This window comes from Plasmodium knowlesi, assembly GCF_000006355.2.
Source record: "Plasmodium knowlesi strain H genome assembly, chromosome: 14".
Lineage (NCBI taxonomy): Eukaryota > Apicomplexa > Aconoidasida > Haemosporida > Plasmodiidae > Plasmodium > Plasmodium knowlesi.
In genome coordinates, this window is record NC_011915.2 from 1658021 (window position 1) to 1673720 (window position 15700).

The 15700-nt window shown below is 36.3% G+C and overlaps 2 protein-coding genes across 2 annotated transcripts; one reads left to right on the forward strand and one right to left on the reverse strand.

Annotated features, from left to right (window-relative positions):
- Nucleotides 1–2073: 2073 nt before the first annotated feature.
- PKNH_1438700 (clathrin heavy chain, putative) lies at nt 2074–7830 on the forward strand (the record flags this gene model as incomplete). Its single annotated transcript, XM_002262230.1, has 1 exon — nt 2074–7830. One exon carries the CDS (start codon nt 2074–2076, stop codon nt 7828–7830), a length of 5757 nt encoding a protein of 1918 aa, XP_002262266.1.
- Nucleotides 7831–8954: 1124 nt separating this feature from the next.
- Nucleotides 8955–14951, reverse strand: PKNH_1438800 (aminophospholipid-transporting P-ATPase, putative; the record flags this gene model as incomplete). The annotated part of the gene is made up of 4 exons (XM_002262231.1): nt 8955–9047; nt 9304–9378; nt 9548–13895; nt 14902–14951. 4 exons carry the CDS (start codon nt 14949–14951, stop codon nt 8955–8957), a joined length of 4566 nt encoding a protein of 1521 aa, XP_002262267.1.
- Between the last annotated feature and the right edge of the window lie 749 nt (nt 14952–15700).

Sequence of the window (15700 nt, forward strand, 5' to 3'; positions counted from 1 at the left end):
AATTTGTTGCATAAGTTGCATTTTTAATAAGAAAAGAGAAAACCGTAATTCGTAATGTGCATAGGTATATGTTTACCTGTTCTTACGTGTGTATACCTGTAGCTCACTTTTCCTCTTCGTCTGTGTCATTTTGATTGTGCACACCTTTCCGATGGACGTGTATCGCTCATTTTGAATTTTTACAACTTTTTTTTTTTTTTTTTTTCAAAGAATTGAAGAACTTCTTTAAAATTGCTAAAGTTTTGTTTGCCGCAACGTGGCCATGACTACTGTCGTGACTATTGTGTTTAACCACCTAGTAGTTCTGGTCCCCTTTTTAAAGATGTTATGACCCCATTACAATTTTGGCTAAGTTAGAAAGGTTCCTCGTTAAAGGAATTTTTTTTCATTTTCACGCGCTTAGGGTTGTGTAATTCGGCTGATAATATATGAACGATTAATATACACACATAGAAACATTTGTACATACTCAGGTATATACATACCTGTGGAGAGACAAAATGGAAAACCTACTCGCAATAAAGCTGTGGGGTGGAAGTGGATAACTTCTTTTTATGTGGCGTTTTTATTTCTCCCTTTTATGCATTTTCAAGAGGTTGTTTTTTTAAGGGGTGTCTATATAAGTACTGATATTAATGGGTACTTACAGCAGTTCTCATTTAAAGCGCATATTGGTACTTGCGTTGTTAATTATTTTTAGGGGCATACTTGGAAGCATAAAACTGATTTTTTTCCCTTTTCGTTGGTCACATTTTTCGCTCTTAAATTCGTTTCATTTTTCCGCCACGTGTTGCTATTTTTTTTAAAATAGCATGTACGTACAATGACGGAAGGGGTAAATATATCCTCTTAGGAGAAGTATGCACACATGTCATGCGCCTATTTGGTTGTGCGCCCCTTAACACTTTTTTAAAATTTCTTCTGTTCCGTCGAATTTAATGACAAAGTTGGCACACTCAACAGGATATAAAGGTATTGCTTTCAAGGAAAGGTAAAGAGTACACGCGGGTAAGCACACCATTTGGTCAAGCTTAATACACATTTATGCATAACGTATATGTGTATATGCATATGTTCGCACGGAACCCCGCGCTAGTACACCATTTGAACAATTTAAACGTGGTGCATTTTAAAGGGGCTTTAAAGCTTTCATTCTTTTTACGGAAAAGAGTAAAAAACTTGTTCCTTATTTTGTATTTCGCTAAAATTGGTAAAAAGGTGTACATATCCTTGTTTCGTTCTTTTTATTTTTCCCATTTTATATCATATGCCAAAAAATAAAAATAAAAGTTAACAAAGAAGAATGAGTCATGAATAAAATGTACGGAATTAAACACCATTGCAAAGGGTTACTAAAAGAGTAGGTTATTTCTTTTTACCAATTTAATACGCCCATGAGCAAAGAAAAAAAACCGAAAAGGGGACGATAAAATGACGCTTCAATTATTGATATAATATCGCCAAACGGAAAATTTTTCGAATTGGATAAAATTGAAAAAAGCCCACCCCTTTTTCTGAGTTGCACGGTGCCATTTTTCCCCCGACCTTTTTTCGTGCGCAGAACTTCAAAACGAGTTATATAAATATGGGATGGAAGTATATGTGTACTTTTTACGTGTTGCGTTTTTCGTAAATTTTTTTTTTTTTTTTTCATTTTTTCTCCTCATGAAGTTTATCTCCGTAGGCATTCCAGAAGGAGAAGGAAAAAGAAGCCAGTGGCCCCATATGCATTACGTGTATATGTATACGATATATGCATATTTTGTGTTTTCTTTTTTTTTTTTTTTTTGTATATCTTGATAGTGATAATATTCCTAGCGTTTTCCCGAATGCGAATCTTTTAGCGTTTTCCAAGTTCAGATTGCTTACCTGGTTCACTGTGTTTACGCGATTTCACACCTTTCCCAGTTCTGCGACTGTTCGCACCCCGGGGAGAGGTCCTCCCTTTTCAGTTTCTCCGTGATCCTCATCAACGCAACATTCTCTAACCCTGAAGGATCTCTTTGCGCGTGAATACATGCCTAAAAACGTGGGATATACAGAAACGAAAGGACCCCCGAATTTGTCGAAAGAATGAATCCCAACAATCCCTTATCTGTCGCAGTGGCAGATAGTCTGTCCGCTTATGACATCCAGAATGAGTCGTTTCGTCTAGGCAATGTATCCATCGAAGGAGACAAATATATATGCGTTAAAGAAAATGTGAACGAGAACACCCAAGTGGTGGTTATAAACTTGCAAAATAAGATAAGCACGCGCAAGTATATGAAAGCAGAGAGTGTCATTATTCACCCCAATGACCCCATATTAGCATTGAGAGGCACGATAAAAAATGTAAACACGATATTCTTACAAGTTTTTAATATAGAAACGAAGGAAAAAATATGCTCCCTAAATTTAAATGAGTATATGAATTACTGGAAGTGGATAAATAATGATACAATTGCCATTGTCTGTGAGAAAAATGTATACCACTGGAACATAGACATTCACAATAGTAAGAAGCATAAGGAGAATTACACGTTGACGAAAGTTTTCGAGAAGGCACAAGTTTTCATTGACAACAATTCTCAAATTTTATATTATGGCACAGATAAGGATATGAAATGGTGCATTTTGTGTGGGATATCTACGCAGGATCAAGGGAAAAGCATAGATGGGTATATGCAACTTTATTCTTGTGATAAGAAGTTGCACCAAACGATTGAAGGATTTATAGGATGTTTTGGATCATTTATATTTGATAATTGGGAAATGAAACCGCTCTTTTGTTTCGTCGAAAAGAAGAAGAATTCAAGCATATCGAGAATCCACTTGATGGATATATACACTAACAAAACGGAGACCGGTACCATGCCATACAAAATTGTCAAGGAAATTAATCTGATAAATGAGCACATTAGTGATTTTCCAATTTATATGAGCCTAAATACTCTGCAAGGGGTAATATATATTGTGACAAAGTGCAGCTATGTGTACATATTTGATGAAGGCACACTAACCCAACTTGTGAAGGAAAAAATTAGCGAAGATAACATTTTCATCTGCTGTGATAGAAAAAACGGGGAAGGTATATACGCTGTAAACAAAAAAGGAAAAATTTATTACATCACCATTAATTACGTCAATTTAATAAACCATATAAAATTATCCAACTTTGAAAGTAAGGATAAAATTATACAAAATTTATGCGTAAAATATGGATACCCAGGGTGCGACTACATAAGTTCTTATAAAAAATGTATTAACGAAATGGATTTTAAAAAGGCCTCGAAACTTATATGCTTGTTGAAGAACACCAAAATGTATGAGGAGTATTCCAGCTCAATTGCCGAAGCTGTTTTGATTATGACCAGAAAGAATGTAGACATTAGAATTATTCCTCCTTTAAGAACACAACAAGTTTTGAATAGCTTCAAGTCGATGAAGAATGCATCGGGACAATTATCCCCTCTTCTTCTGTACTTTTCAGTGCTCCTCGAATATGACAAATTGAACACATACGAATCGGTCGAGTTGGTGAAACCTGTCGTTTTGCAAAAAAAAAAGGAGTACCTGGAAAAATGGATAAAGGATGACAAGTTAACATGTTCAGAAGAATTGGGAGATTTAGTCAAAGTATTAGATTTGCGATTAGCGTTGAATATTTACCTGCGCTGTGGAGCGCACAATAAAATAATTTCCACCTACTGTCTTTTGAACATGTTTAATAATGTCCTAAGCTATTTGAATAATTTTAAGAACTTCTCCTTCGACTTTGTCAGCATATTCATTGTTATTGTGAATTACGAATCTCAGTACAGTAACGAGAAAGACGGAAGTTCCACCATGACTGATATAAGTGGCTCCTCGAAGAACGAAGCGATGGATTTCTTCAACGATAGCAGTAATAGTACAAACGATAGCAGACAGGGAAAAGGTAGCAACAACGAAGTGGCTGTGCAGTATGTAAAATTTCTCTGTGAAAATAACATCCCATTTGATATCAACAATATTATTGATTATCTGCTGAGTAAGAAGAAGTTACAAGAAGCCACCTCCATACTGTTAGATTTTCTCAAAGACAATAAACCGGAACATAAAAATTTACAAACCAAATTGTTTGAATTTAATCTTTACAATAATGTACAAGTAGCAGAAACTCTATTCCAAATGGATATTTTTACCTACTATGATAAAAACAGAATAGCCTATTTGTGTGAAGAGAAAGGGTTATATCAGAGGGCCTTGGAAAACTACACCAATTTGAATGACATAAAAAGGGTCATCACCAAATCATCTTGCTTTCAAAAGAACACAAATATGAATCACAACATGGAGGATTCTCTCCCCAATAGAGCTATTTCCATCGACTGGATTAAGAAGTACTTTTCTACGTTAAGCGACTCTGTGTGCCAAGATATACTGTTTGATTTCATGAAGGGGAATAAAATAAATATGGAGGTCGTCATTTCGATTTGCGTCCAGTATTATAACAAAATAGGTATTAAGAAAATTATCAACAAATTTGAGGAAAACAAGAACTACGAAGGAATTTTCTACTTCGTTAGTTCTATCCTGACTCACTTACCGAACTTAACTAGCAAATCGACGGACCACCTATCCTATGGAAACATGAACGATGATGCGTCGTCCATCCTCTTGGCATCTGACATCGGATCACAGTACAGCAACGCAGAAAATTCATCCAACCTGAAAATCGAAGATGTTCATTTTATCATGTTTAAATATATTGAGGCGTGTGTCAAGATAAACAACATCCAAGAGTTAGACAGAATTTGTAAAGACAAAAATGCAATGTACAATCCAGAACAAATTAAAAACTTCTTAAAGGACTGTAAATTATCCGACCCCCGTCCACTGATATACGTATGTGATATACATAATTATATTGAAGAACTGGCCGAATATTTATATAAAAATAGCTTATTAAAATATATAGAAGTGTATGTGATTAAGGTTAATCCAAATAATGCTCACAAGGTGATCGGTGTACTCCTGGACTTGGACGCATCGGAAGACTTCCTCCTAAATCTGTTGAACAATATAAAAAATATTTCCAATATAGGAAATCTAATCGAAATAGCAGAAAAGAGGAATAGGCTAAAATTATTATTACCATGGCTGGAAAGCAGATCCAATGAGGGATATGAAAATATTGAACTACATAACGCTTTGGCCAAAATATACATAGACTTAAATAAGGATCCAGAGAATTTTCTGAAGAATAACAATTTCTATGATAAAAAATTGATAGGAAAATATTGTGAAGATCTGGACCCGCATTTAGCCTATACTGTGTACGAAAAATCCAACGGAGAGTGCGACGAGGAGTTAATCCATATAACTAGCAAAAATGGCTTATTCAAACTGCAAGCCAAATATTTAGTATCTAGACAATCCATGGAATTGTGGATAAAGGTTTTGGACGAATCTAACAAGTACAGAAAGAACGTAATTGATCAGGTCATTGGTTCGACCCTGATCGAATCTAACAACGCAGAAGAAATTACCGTAACGGTTAAAGCCTTTATTGAGAAAAAACTAAGCAGTGAATTAATTGAGTTGTTAGAAAAAATCGTTTTACATAACAGCGAATTTAGTGATAATAAGAATTTGCAAAACTTACTAATTTTGACTGCCATTAAATCGGATTCAAAGAAAGTCATGGAGTATATAAACCGACTTGATAACTTTTCTGCTCCGCAAATTGCATCCGTTGCATATCAATATAAGCTGAGGGAAGAAGCATTTGTTATTTATAAAAAGTTCAATTACTACAAGTTAGCCATCTCCGTGTTGTTAGATAAAATCCTACATGTGAATCATAAAAGCGCCTATCCATGTGAATTTTCCGGAGCGAGTTCTTCTGTGTACAACGATAGTGATGATTATGTAAAGCAGTTGGGAGAGGGAGGAAGCTACGGCTATCAAGATCGAGCGGACAATTTGTTCAGCGGCAGTAACGATGTGAGCGGCTCGCTCGGTGAGTCTGATTCCCACGACGCGCAGGAATTTCTCCTAGATGCGAAACTCTACGAGGATGACCTAAACAGAGCTATTGAGTACGCACAAAAGTGCAATAACAATGATGTGTGGTTCATTCTAGGAAAAGCGCAACTAAAAATAAACAAAATTATTGACGCTATTGACAGTTTCGTAAAATCGAACAACCCAGAAGCGTACAAAGAAGTTATAACAAAGTGCAAGGAGAATAATTTTTACGAGCATTTAATTACGTATCTGAACACACTGAGGGATCAAAATTTGCTAAAGGACGTGTTGGTAGATTCGGAACTACTATATGCCTATGCGAAATTGAAGAAAACAACCGAAATGACTAAATTTATTGGCTGTACCAATTCAGCAAACTTGCAACTAATAGGGGATAGATTATTTAAAGAACAAGAGTATGAAGTAGCCAAAATATTGTACAGTAACATACCGAACAATCAGAAGCTAACCTTCTGTTATTTGAAGCTCAAGGAATACTCGCTAGCCATAGAAGCAGCGAAGAAGGCGAAGAGTCTGAAAACGTGGAAAGAAGTAAACTTTATTTGTGTTAAGTACAAGCAGTTGAAGCATGCACACACGGCAGGGCTCCAATTAATTATGCATGCGGATCACCTGGACGAAATTATCAAGATTTATGAAAAAAAAAAATACATAAACGAGTTAATGAGTTTACTGGAAAATGGACTAAACAATGAAAGAGCACACGTAGGAATTTACACTGAGTTAGGTATCCTCTATGCCAAGTACAAACCGGAGAAATTAATGGAGTACATAAGAAATTATTCAAATAAAATGAACACAAGAAAATTAATTGATGTTTGCCAAAATGAATACCTATTAAAAGAGGCTGTTTATTTGTACATATCATACGATGAATACAACTTAGCGGTAGATACCATTATAAAGCATTCTCCTACAGCCTACACACCGGACACCTTCATGCAGGTCATTCATAAAGTCACCAACAGCGATATCATACACAAAGTAATTGATTTCTATATAGAAGAGCACCCATTAAATTTATATAATTTGTTAAAAATATTGGAAAACAAAATTGATAACAATAGATTAGTACAAACCTTAAAGAAATCGAACAATTTACCTCTCATACAAAAATATCTGGAAGATATACAAGGTCAAAATATAACTGCTGTAAATGAAACGCTAAACGAAATTTATTTACAAAATGATGATTACATAAGTTTGAGGAACTCAATTGATGAATATGATAATTTTAACCAAACCAATTTAATCAATAAATTGGAAAATCACAAACTTCCAGAAATGAGAAGAATTGCAGCTCTGCTTTATAAGAAAAATAAAAAATATAAAGAAGCTATTAATCTTTCGAAAAAAGAGGAACAGTATAAGGACGCAATCGAAATTGCAAGAGTGTCCAAGAATAATTCCTACGTTGAAGATTTAATAAACTTTTTCATCGAAATTAAAAATAAAGAAGCCTTGTGCGCGTGCCTCATCGTTTGTTATGATATACTCAAGCCGGACTATATATTAGAAATTGTCTGGATGAGTGGATATAAGGACCAAGCCATGTTATACTTCATTCAAGTTATCAGCGATTATACCAATCAGATAGATGTGATGAAGAAACAAATCGAAGACATGCAGAAGGAGAAGAAGATGAATAAATCTGCGCCGAACGATTTTGCGGCCAACTCCATGCCTGGGCAATTCAACTACTCGCTGAATAACCACTTGTCCATCATGCCTCCTCAGAATACCTACATGTCCAGCAGTTCCCAGTACGACAAATATGACAAATATGACATGTTTAACAACAATTCGCACTTTTGAGAGAGCGCTTCCCCGTAAATTTTTGCGCAGATGTAGCGGCGTGATGTTAGGAAGTACGTGCCACATTACCGTCAAGGGTATTCTACAGCGAGGTCGCCACCCCACTTTTATGAACACCTTTCACATCAACAATCACTTAATTTTTTTTTTCTCATTTTAAATCAACCATCGTGCTAATTCAGGCGCAACAACATTTGTGCCCATCCGCGCCTCTTTACAACCACTACCATATGCATTCCAAACATTACGTAGACCAGACAAATGGAGAGATTCCCCCCAAAACGGTTAAGATGCACGGGGAAAAAAAGGATAACTTGGATATTTTTACATGGCAATATATGTGTGCATTCTTATGATTTCTTATCCTAGGCGGAATGAATATATAAGGCCACCTTGAGCACCCTGTTTCGGTGAGCGCTCAAATTTTTCTTTTTTTTTTTTTTTCTTTTTTTCATGTCGCTTCCTTTCTTATATTATTAAACTTCTCAAAGGGATCACTTTTTTGTTATAAGCTAACTTGAAAAAAAGTACCTTACTAAACCAAAGCATGTGGAGCGGATTTCTTCCTCCACCCCACGTTATATTGTTAACTGCAAGAAGGTGAAATTTTTTGTGGGGTCCACCTTAGCGCCTTTTCCAAAATGTAACGAAAGGGTAATCAACTTTGCAAAAACAGCGGTTATTAAAATTTTATTCAAAAGAGTTGACATTAATAACAAATTCAAATTTTGACATGGAATAAGCGGTAAGGGAAAGGCACACATAAAATATCACATATGCGCACAAGGTGTAGACAAAAATTGAGTGGACTGGTGCTACTACTTCGGTAATAAATTTTTGTGAGTGCCAGCGTAAGCGTGCACCAGTTAGAACACCGTTATGTCAGCACAAAAACATAAAAAAAAAGCTACATGCATTATTGCGCATGGGCGTGTCCCCGCAGAAACGAGTGGGCTGCATAAAAAATGGTGGGACCACATATGCCTCCTTGCACAGTTACGCACCTTTCCACACACGAGCATATACATATATACGTGTGTACACAGATAAGGAACTCCAAAGTTTTTCAATTGAATTTAATCACAAATAAGCTGGAAACAGTACGAACACGGAAGGGGTAATTTTTAAATCATTTTGTCCTGCTTTCTAATCAACTTCACGCACGCGGGGTCTACTTCGCTGAATGCATATCCGAGGGATTTGCACTTTTCGATTTTCTACGAGGGGGGGGAAAAGAAGGAAAATGGAGAAAAACATGAAACAAAATGGAGAACTATATGTACTTTCGCATAGGCTCTTTAGAATTGGTGTGAGAGTCCTCGCCAAACGCAGTAACGTGGACAGTGCACCCGCCAAAAAAATGTTGCAACGGCGTAACCACGTTAAATGCAATTATTGCTCAAAAGGGAGGTGCCTATAAATCAGGAGGCCTGTTTTTTCCTCCCCTTTAAGGCTTCCCATTTTAGTGCGTACAATTTCTTCATCCTTCTTATGGGTATCAGAACTTAGCGGATTTATAACGTTGTTTTTTCCCTTCGGTTTGTCCTCCTGAAATACACACGGTAAAAGAAGAATGAACGAATGTGTGGATTGCATGTTGAGGTAAAGGGGGTGGGGTGGGGTGTAACTCGTTTTCTCATCTCTTCCTGTTAGCTCGACTGTCCTATTCTATCTCCCGGTTGATCTCCCATCTGTTCACATTCTCTGTTAGCGCTACCTGGTCGAGCAAGAAGTGGTACACTTCAGGGTTGAAGTTCCTCTTGAAAACCTTAAAAATGAAGTCCCTGGACAGGGTGGTAAATAAGCCTAACAAAACAACTAGCCAAAATCGTAACGACTTTGCTAAAATGACAGCTGTACCTAAGAAGTTATTAGTGCCAAAGCACATGAAGGAGCAGGACGACACAAGAATGACGAAAGACAAAATGCTCATAAACACAGCTGTCAGCGGGAGGACATTCAAGCAGTAGGTCTCGAGAAGCACTTTGAAATTGACAACTAAAACGGTGAGAAAATAAGTGACACTTCCAACTGTCCACATATCGAAAGGTGTCCCATCAGCACTAGGAATATTATAATAGGATAAAAAGTATAACGGTAATAAAAAAACAACTAGACCATGAAAAAGACTGTTAATAACCCAAGACACAAATGTACTAATGTTAAAATAGTAATGATAGATTCCTAATTTGTACAAGCTCGGGGTTACTAATGCTGTCTTTAAGCTTACGTCCTTGTCTAATATGGCATGGGCTACAACCGGAATAGACGTAAACACAATATTATAAAGGTGCAGTAAAAATTCGTAGTATATTTTTTGCCCAGAATATAAAGAAATCGATCCGAACATGAACAAAGGGAAAATTAAAACAATATTTTTGTAAAACATGTATACCACCAATTTGCTTATTCTGGCGTAGGACAATCTACCATGCACTAGTAACAAATTTTTTAAGAACCTAAATTGACTGATACCATAATCTGAGGAGTTAAATGCCTGCACCCCTTCTTGCCCTCTAATTCCAACTCCTATGTTAGCTGTGTTGATCATGTTACGATCGTTAGCTCCATCGCCTATAGCTAAAGTAATTTTTTTCAACAATCTATTGGCTGAAGAAACAATTGCTCCTTTTTGGTAGGGACTCACTCGTCCACATATCACAGAGGAGCATTTATCTGCCAGGTAAAAAAATTTCCTTTCAAATTTTTTGCTCAACAAAGTGTCTAGCAACCCTCCGTCTACCACTAGCACATGGTTAAATGAGCTAATTATCTTTTTGTAATTATCCGGACTTAACGATAAGTTACTTTCTTCCTTTACAGTAAAACATCTCCTCAAAAAACCAGGGTTCTTATCATTAAATTTGGCATTAAAATCGTAGTGAGGTAAATTTAACGTTTTCTCAATATTGATAATGTCCTCGTCAATTTTATTCATCAGTGCTTCTTCACAAGATATTAAATCTGCAGTGTAGATAAACTGCTCCGAATAATTATCAATTAAATTTGCAGCAATTCCAATGTTCATTGCAGTCTCTATTTTATCTCCAGTTAGCATCCATATGTGAATACCTGCTAGTCTTAGATCTTCTATAGTAGAACTGACCCCTTCTTGTAATTTATCCTCTATACCGGTTACTCCTTGCAAGGTTAAATTATTTTCAATAAATTCTGCTACGTTTTCTAAATTTTCTTCTCTGTCTTTTAGACTTACAGTGGCTTCTTTGTACAGTCTATACCATTCTGCGAATTCTTCTTCTGTTAATTCCCTTTGTGCGATACATAGTGTTCTTAACCCTTCGTCAGCGTACGTTTCCATATGTTCAATCGTGATGTCATCTATTTCTGTCTTGTTTGCTAATTTATTTAAAATCACACTTCCAGCTCCTTTGCAGAAAAGCATAATTTTGGACTCCTTGCAATTTTTACAAGTTATTATCTCATCTTTTTGATTTTGTTTATTTCCCTTTTTTAATTTCTTACCTCCATGAGCGATGTTTTCATCCAGAGGATTATTCTTCAATGGGGAGGAGGTGATCATTTCGTTTCTAACTAATGCAGAGTGTTCCTCTACCTTTGGGTCTTTTCCGCTTGCCTGATCATTAGTGCCTCTGGTAGTGCCCGTTCCGCCTTTGCCCCTACCTACTTCACCATAAGCACCATTACTTCCAGCTCCATCTGTGTGTGTAGCTCTAACGGGTATTCTACAAATAACGCTACTCATTTTCCTCTTGCTTGTAAATTCAACAATTGCCAACGTTTCAATTTCGTAAACCGTGCCGAATATGCTAATTCCGTACTTACCATCCCTTCTGTACAAGAAGGTGATTCCAAAGTGCTTTGCAGCATATACTAGGGCTTCCTCATCTGGGCTACTGGACGAGTAAGTCGTCGTGGGCTCCTTTCCATAATCACATATCACTGAATGATTAATGGCCAAATGTACGAAGAAACCTATCACAGCTGCATGGTTAAAATGTGTCACATCGTGCAGATGCTTTACCAAATCCTCATCTACTATATTTACATTTGGCGTTCTCTCCGTTGATTTTAGTACAGGTTCTTCTGGAATGGCCATATTTCTTTTTTTTAAAATGTGCTTCTTAATTTCAGTCAGACCATTTCCATAGGAAATCCCGTTAATGGCACATTTTCTGAACTCCATCACATTGCATGTTAGCGTTCCAGTTTTGTCGGAGAAAATATATTCGATTTGTCCTAGCTCTTCTATGAGGCTGGATGTTCTAGGTACGGCATTGAAATATATGTAGTTTTTTTCCTTTACGTCCTTAAACGTGATAACTCTAGTGAGCGTTTTTTTCGGTTCATCCGAGGTAGCATTCACGGTGGCATTATCATTGGAGCTACTATTTCCGTTGGTTTGGCTGGCGTTGTTGTTCTTTTTACCGCCAGTGTGAAACTTCCCATTTGTTGCTTCGCTGCTTTCAGTGTTTTCTTGTGGCGCCAAATTAATTTTCGACTTGTCGGTGTGAGTGCTATCTGCTTGGAGTTTTCCTCCCCATTCCTTGATGTCCAACTCCACTGAATTTTCATCTCGCAAACTTGCAGTTTCCTTCTGCATGCCAAAGGTGGGAATATCGGCCACAACTTTATGTATCATATTTTTGTCACAGGAAATGAAATACGCCTGAACAACTTTTACAAAACTCATGGTGACAATCAAACTGATGGGAATAAAATTCGCTGTGATGACAACCCAGGAGAAGAAGGAAATAACTCCGACGATAAAAGGCTTCTTGGATTCTTCTAAATTAAAAGGCAAGTACTTAAATTTACTTTTTTTGGACATGCTTACAATTACTGCATTGTAGTAAGCTGATATAAAACAAATAATCATCTGAATCAGCCAAACGATGATGGTTAGTTTATTCGTTAATATTTCTAATTTACTCGTCTTAATAATCGGTTTAGTAGAATTCATTTGTATTTTCGTCTCCTTCCCAATGTATATAACTATGCCAATAACCCAGTCCGTATTTTTTAACTTACAACCCCTTAAAACGAAGTGTTTTTCATCAAATGGAATTCTTACATGTTTGTCTTCATTGTAATCATTTAGTTCACCTATCCACTCCTCCTGTGTATTTCCAATGCTGCTACTATTTCTACTAAAATCTGCACTTGATACTCTCCTACGTCTATATTCTACCAACTCTGTTGTTCCTTTTAAGATTTCTGACAAGTCGTCATTAAATTTTAGATCCGTTGTTTCATCCTTTTCGAAATATATTGTACCATACATGGTCGTCAAATCTTTATTAGGTTTTTCACTGATTATAAATCCCTTCAAATTTTTTACCTTATCAATTGCTTCACTTCTGTCTGAGGTAAGAATATTGAATACGAATCCGTTCGCTTCTTTAACTTTTAAGTTGGTTTCTCCATCCAAGCTAGATGTTTCTACAAATGCAATTCCATTTTTGTCACTTGTACTTAGTAGTAAAATGTCAGCACAGAAAAATTCAGACCTTCTACAGAGAATTATATCTCCTGCATTTACATCCTTCCACCTTTTTTTAACAGTACCTTCGACGTGTCCTAAATTGCCTTCAAAACTGCTCATAAAAGTATCCACGTCCGTAATTTCGTCAACGTATATTTCTTCATCAAAGGAGTTATCCATACTACATATTTTTTTTTTGCGGATTAAAAATTTCCTTATCTTTCTAAATATACTTTTAAAAAAGGATGTGCTCTCTTCTTCCTCATTGATCTCCGTATCTGCCACAACGTAGCACATTCGATTGTTCTCAATTTTGTCCGTCTTGTGTCTATTCCAATCTTCATATGCATCTTTGATTGCATTCGCCACTAGTACAATGGTTAGTGGAAATAAAATAGTCGGTAATCTATTCGTTGCAGTGAACTCTGGTACTAACTGCAGAATCCCGATGATCAAAAAGTAAATGTTCGATATCTTGTGAAATTGCTCATATGCGTTCAGGAAAATGAAGTTCCAGATGGTATACTTGGACGTGATCACAGAGTTGTTGTGTCCTCTCTTATTCTGGCTGTTTATGTTTATTCGTATTCCGTTGGCGTCACTGCGAGGTGGTGAAAAATATAGTGCAAAATAAGTACACGAATTTTGGTGCAAATATGGTACAAATGAGGTTGCGTTCAAATGTGAAATATCCCCCCCCCAGCAATTCAGGTGCGAGTTTATCCGCACGTTGCGCCACAACACACGATCGAGGTAATATAAATATACTAATAAAATACGCAAATGTTTGGAATCTTAAAGGGAAATTTTTTCTCCATCCTTATACAAACGCATATGCGCACACACAGTTGTACATATAACGTTGCGAAATCGCTTCATTGGTTCTGATGAAAGTTAGCAAAAAGCTCCCAAGCACATATGCACAAGTTAGCACAAGAGGGATCCAATTTTAATGCCACTCTTTGTGTAGTAAATCATTTCACGTGGCACAAAAAATAGGGAGTCCTAACATATGTAAATTTTCTGCACAAGGGGAAATCTCCCACTGGCCGCTCTCTACATATCTGCTTATCGACGTTTTATTAGTTAGGATGATGTAAAATATTCAGGCCCTTTGTTTATCCTATTTTAGTTTTTCCCGCTTCCTTCTTAACCAATCATGGGCGAGAAATTTTTGTTCATTTTGCGAAACGATTGGAGAAAAACGCCAACCGATTGAAATCGCTTGCATGGATACCTACATGTGTATGCACCTCACCTTCATCTGCAGGTATTCATTAGAGTCACCACGATAGTGCTTACTGCAATCCGTGCTGCTCCTGTCGACCACAGATGCACCCACAATGGAACACAGAGACAGGCACAGGAGAGACCACACATGCATGGTACACCTCTATGCGCATACACACGAAAAAAATCTCACTATAACAGATGTTTTTTTCACATGTGGCCCTCAAGGAGTTCTACATAAATACGCAGATATATGCGTTACTTGCGTGCATGGGCAAGGCGGGGAAGAAGTATACATCACCCAATAGATATAAGAATGTATTCAGACATATATTTGTATGTGTCATAGTGGTACATACGCTGTGTATGCATCTTACTTGTTATTTCCTTTTAATAAATCCAGGGTTTTCTTATAAAGTAAGGACATTATTGCTTCTTCGTTTCTTCTTCTCTTCACGGTTTAGTTAATCAAGTTTTAGCATATATTATATACAAAAGGTGAAAGTGGCAAGGCATTTTTAACTTTTTTTTTTTTTTTTTAATTTATATAAAAAGTACAGAATTGGGCGTGGTGATAAAAATATATATATATATTTCCTAAATCGGCCGAAAAGTATGATTTAATACTTAATTACTGTAAAATGATCTCAACTGTGAAGTGTTAGTAAATAGTAAAAATTAACGAAACTTCAGAAATGGGTAGGAAAAATGCTTAAAGATGAAAATGTGTTTCATTTATGCGTACATACTGCTGCAGGCGTGAGGTTATCACATCCTGTACACTTATGTTCTGTGTTTACGTATATACTACGTACGGGTGAAAACAAAAGTACAAAAAGAAAAAATATATAATGCTGCGTTTAAGCGTATGCATATGTTCGCGCGTGTAATTTACGTGTGTTCAAATAAGCGAGTGCATGAGAAATTCCAACAAGTGCATGGAATAAGGCGATTTCGCAATGTATTCAATTGGAAAAAAAAAAGAAACGAGATTGGGGCAATTGGAAGATGAAAAACAGGGTGAAAAAATGAAAAAAATGAAAAAGAAAAAAAGAAAAAGTAAAAACAGAAAAATAAAAACAGAAAAAAAAAAAAAAAAGAAAGAAAAAAAAAAACGCGTTCAAGCAAATTCCATATGTATTGCTCAATTAAGCTTAGACAGCTTACTTTCCAGAA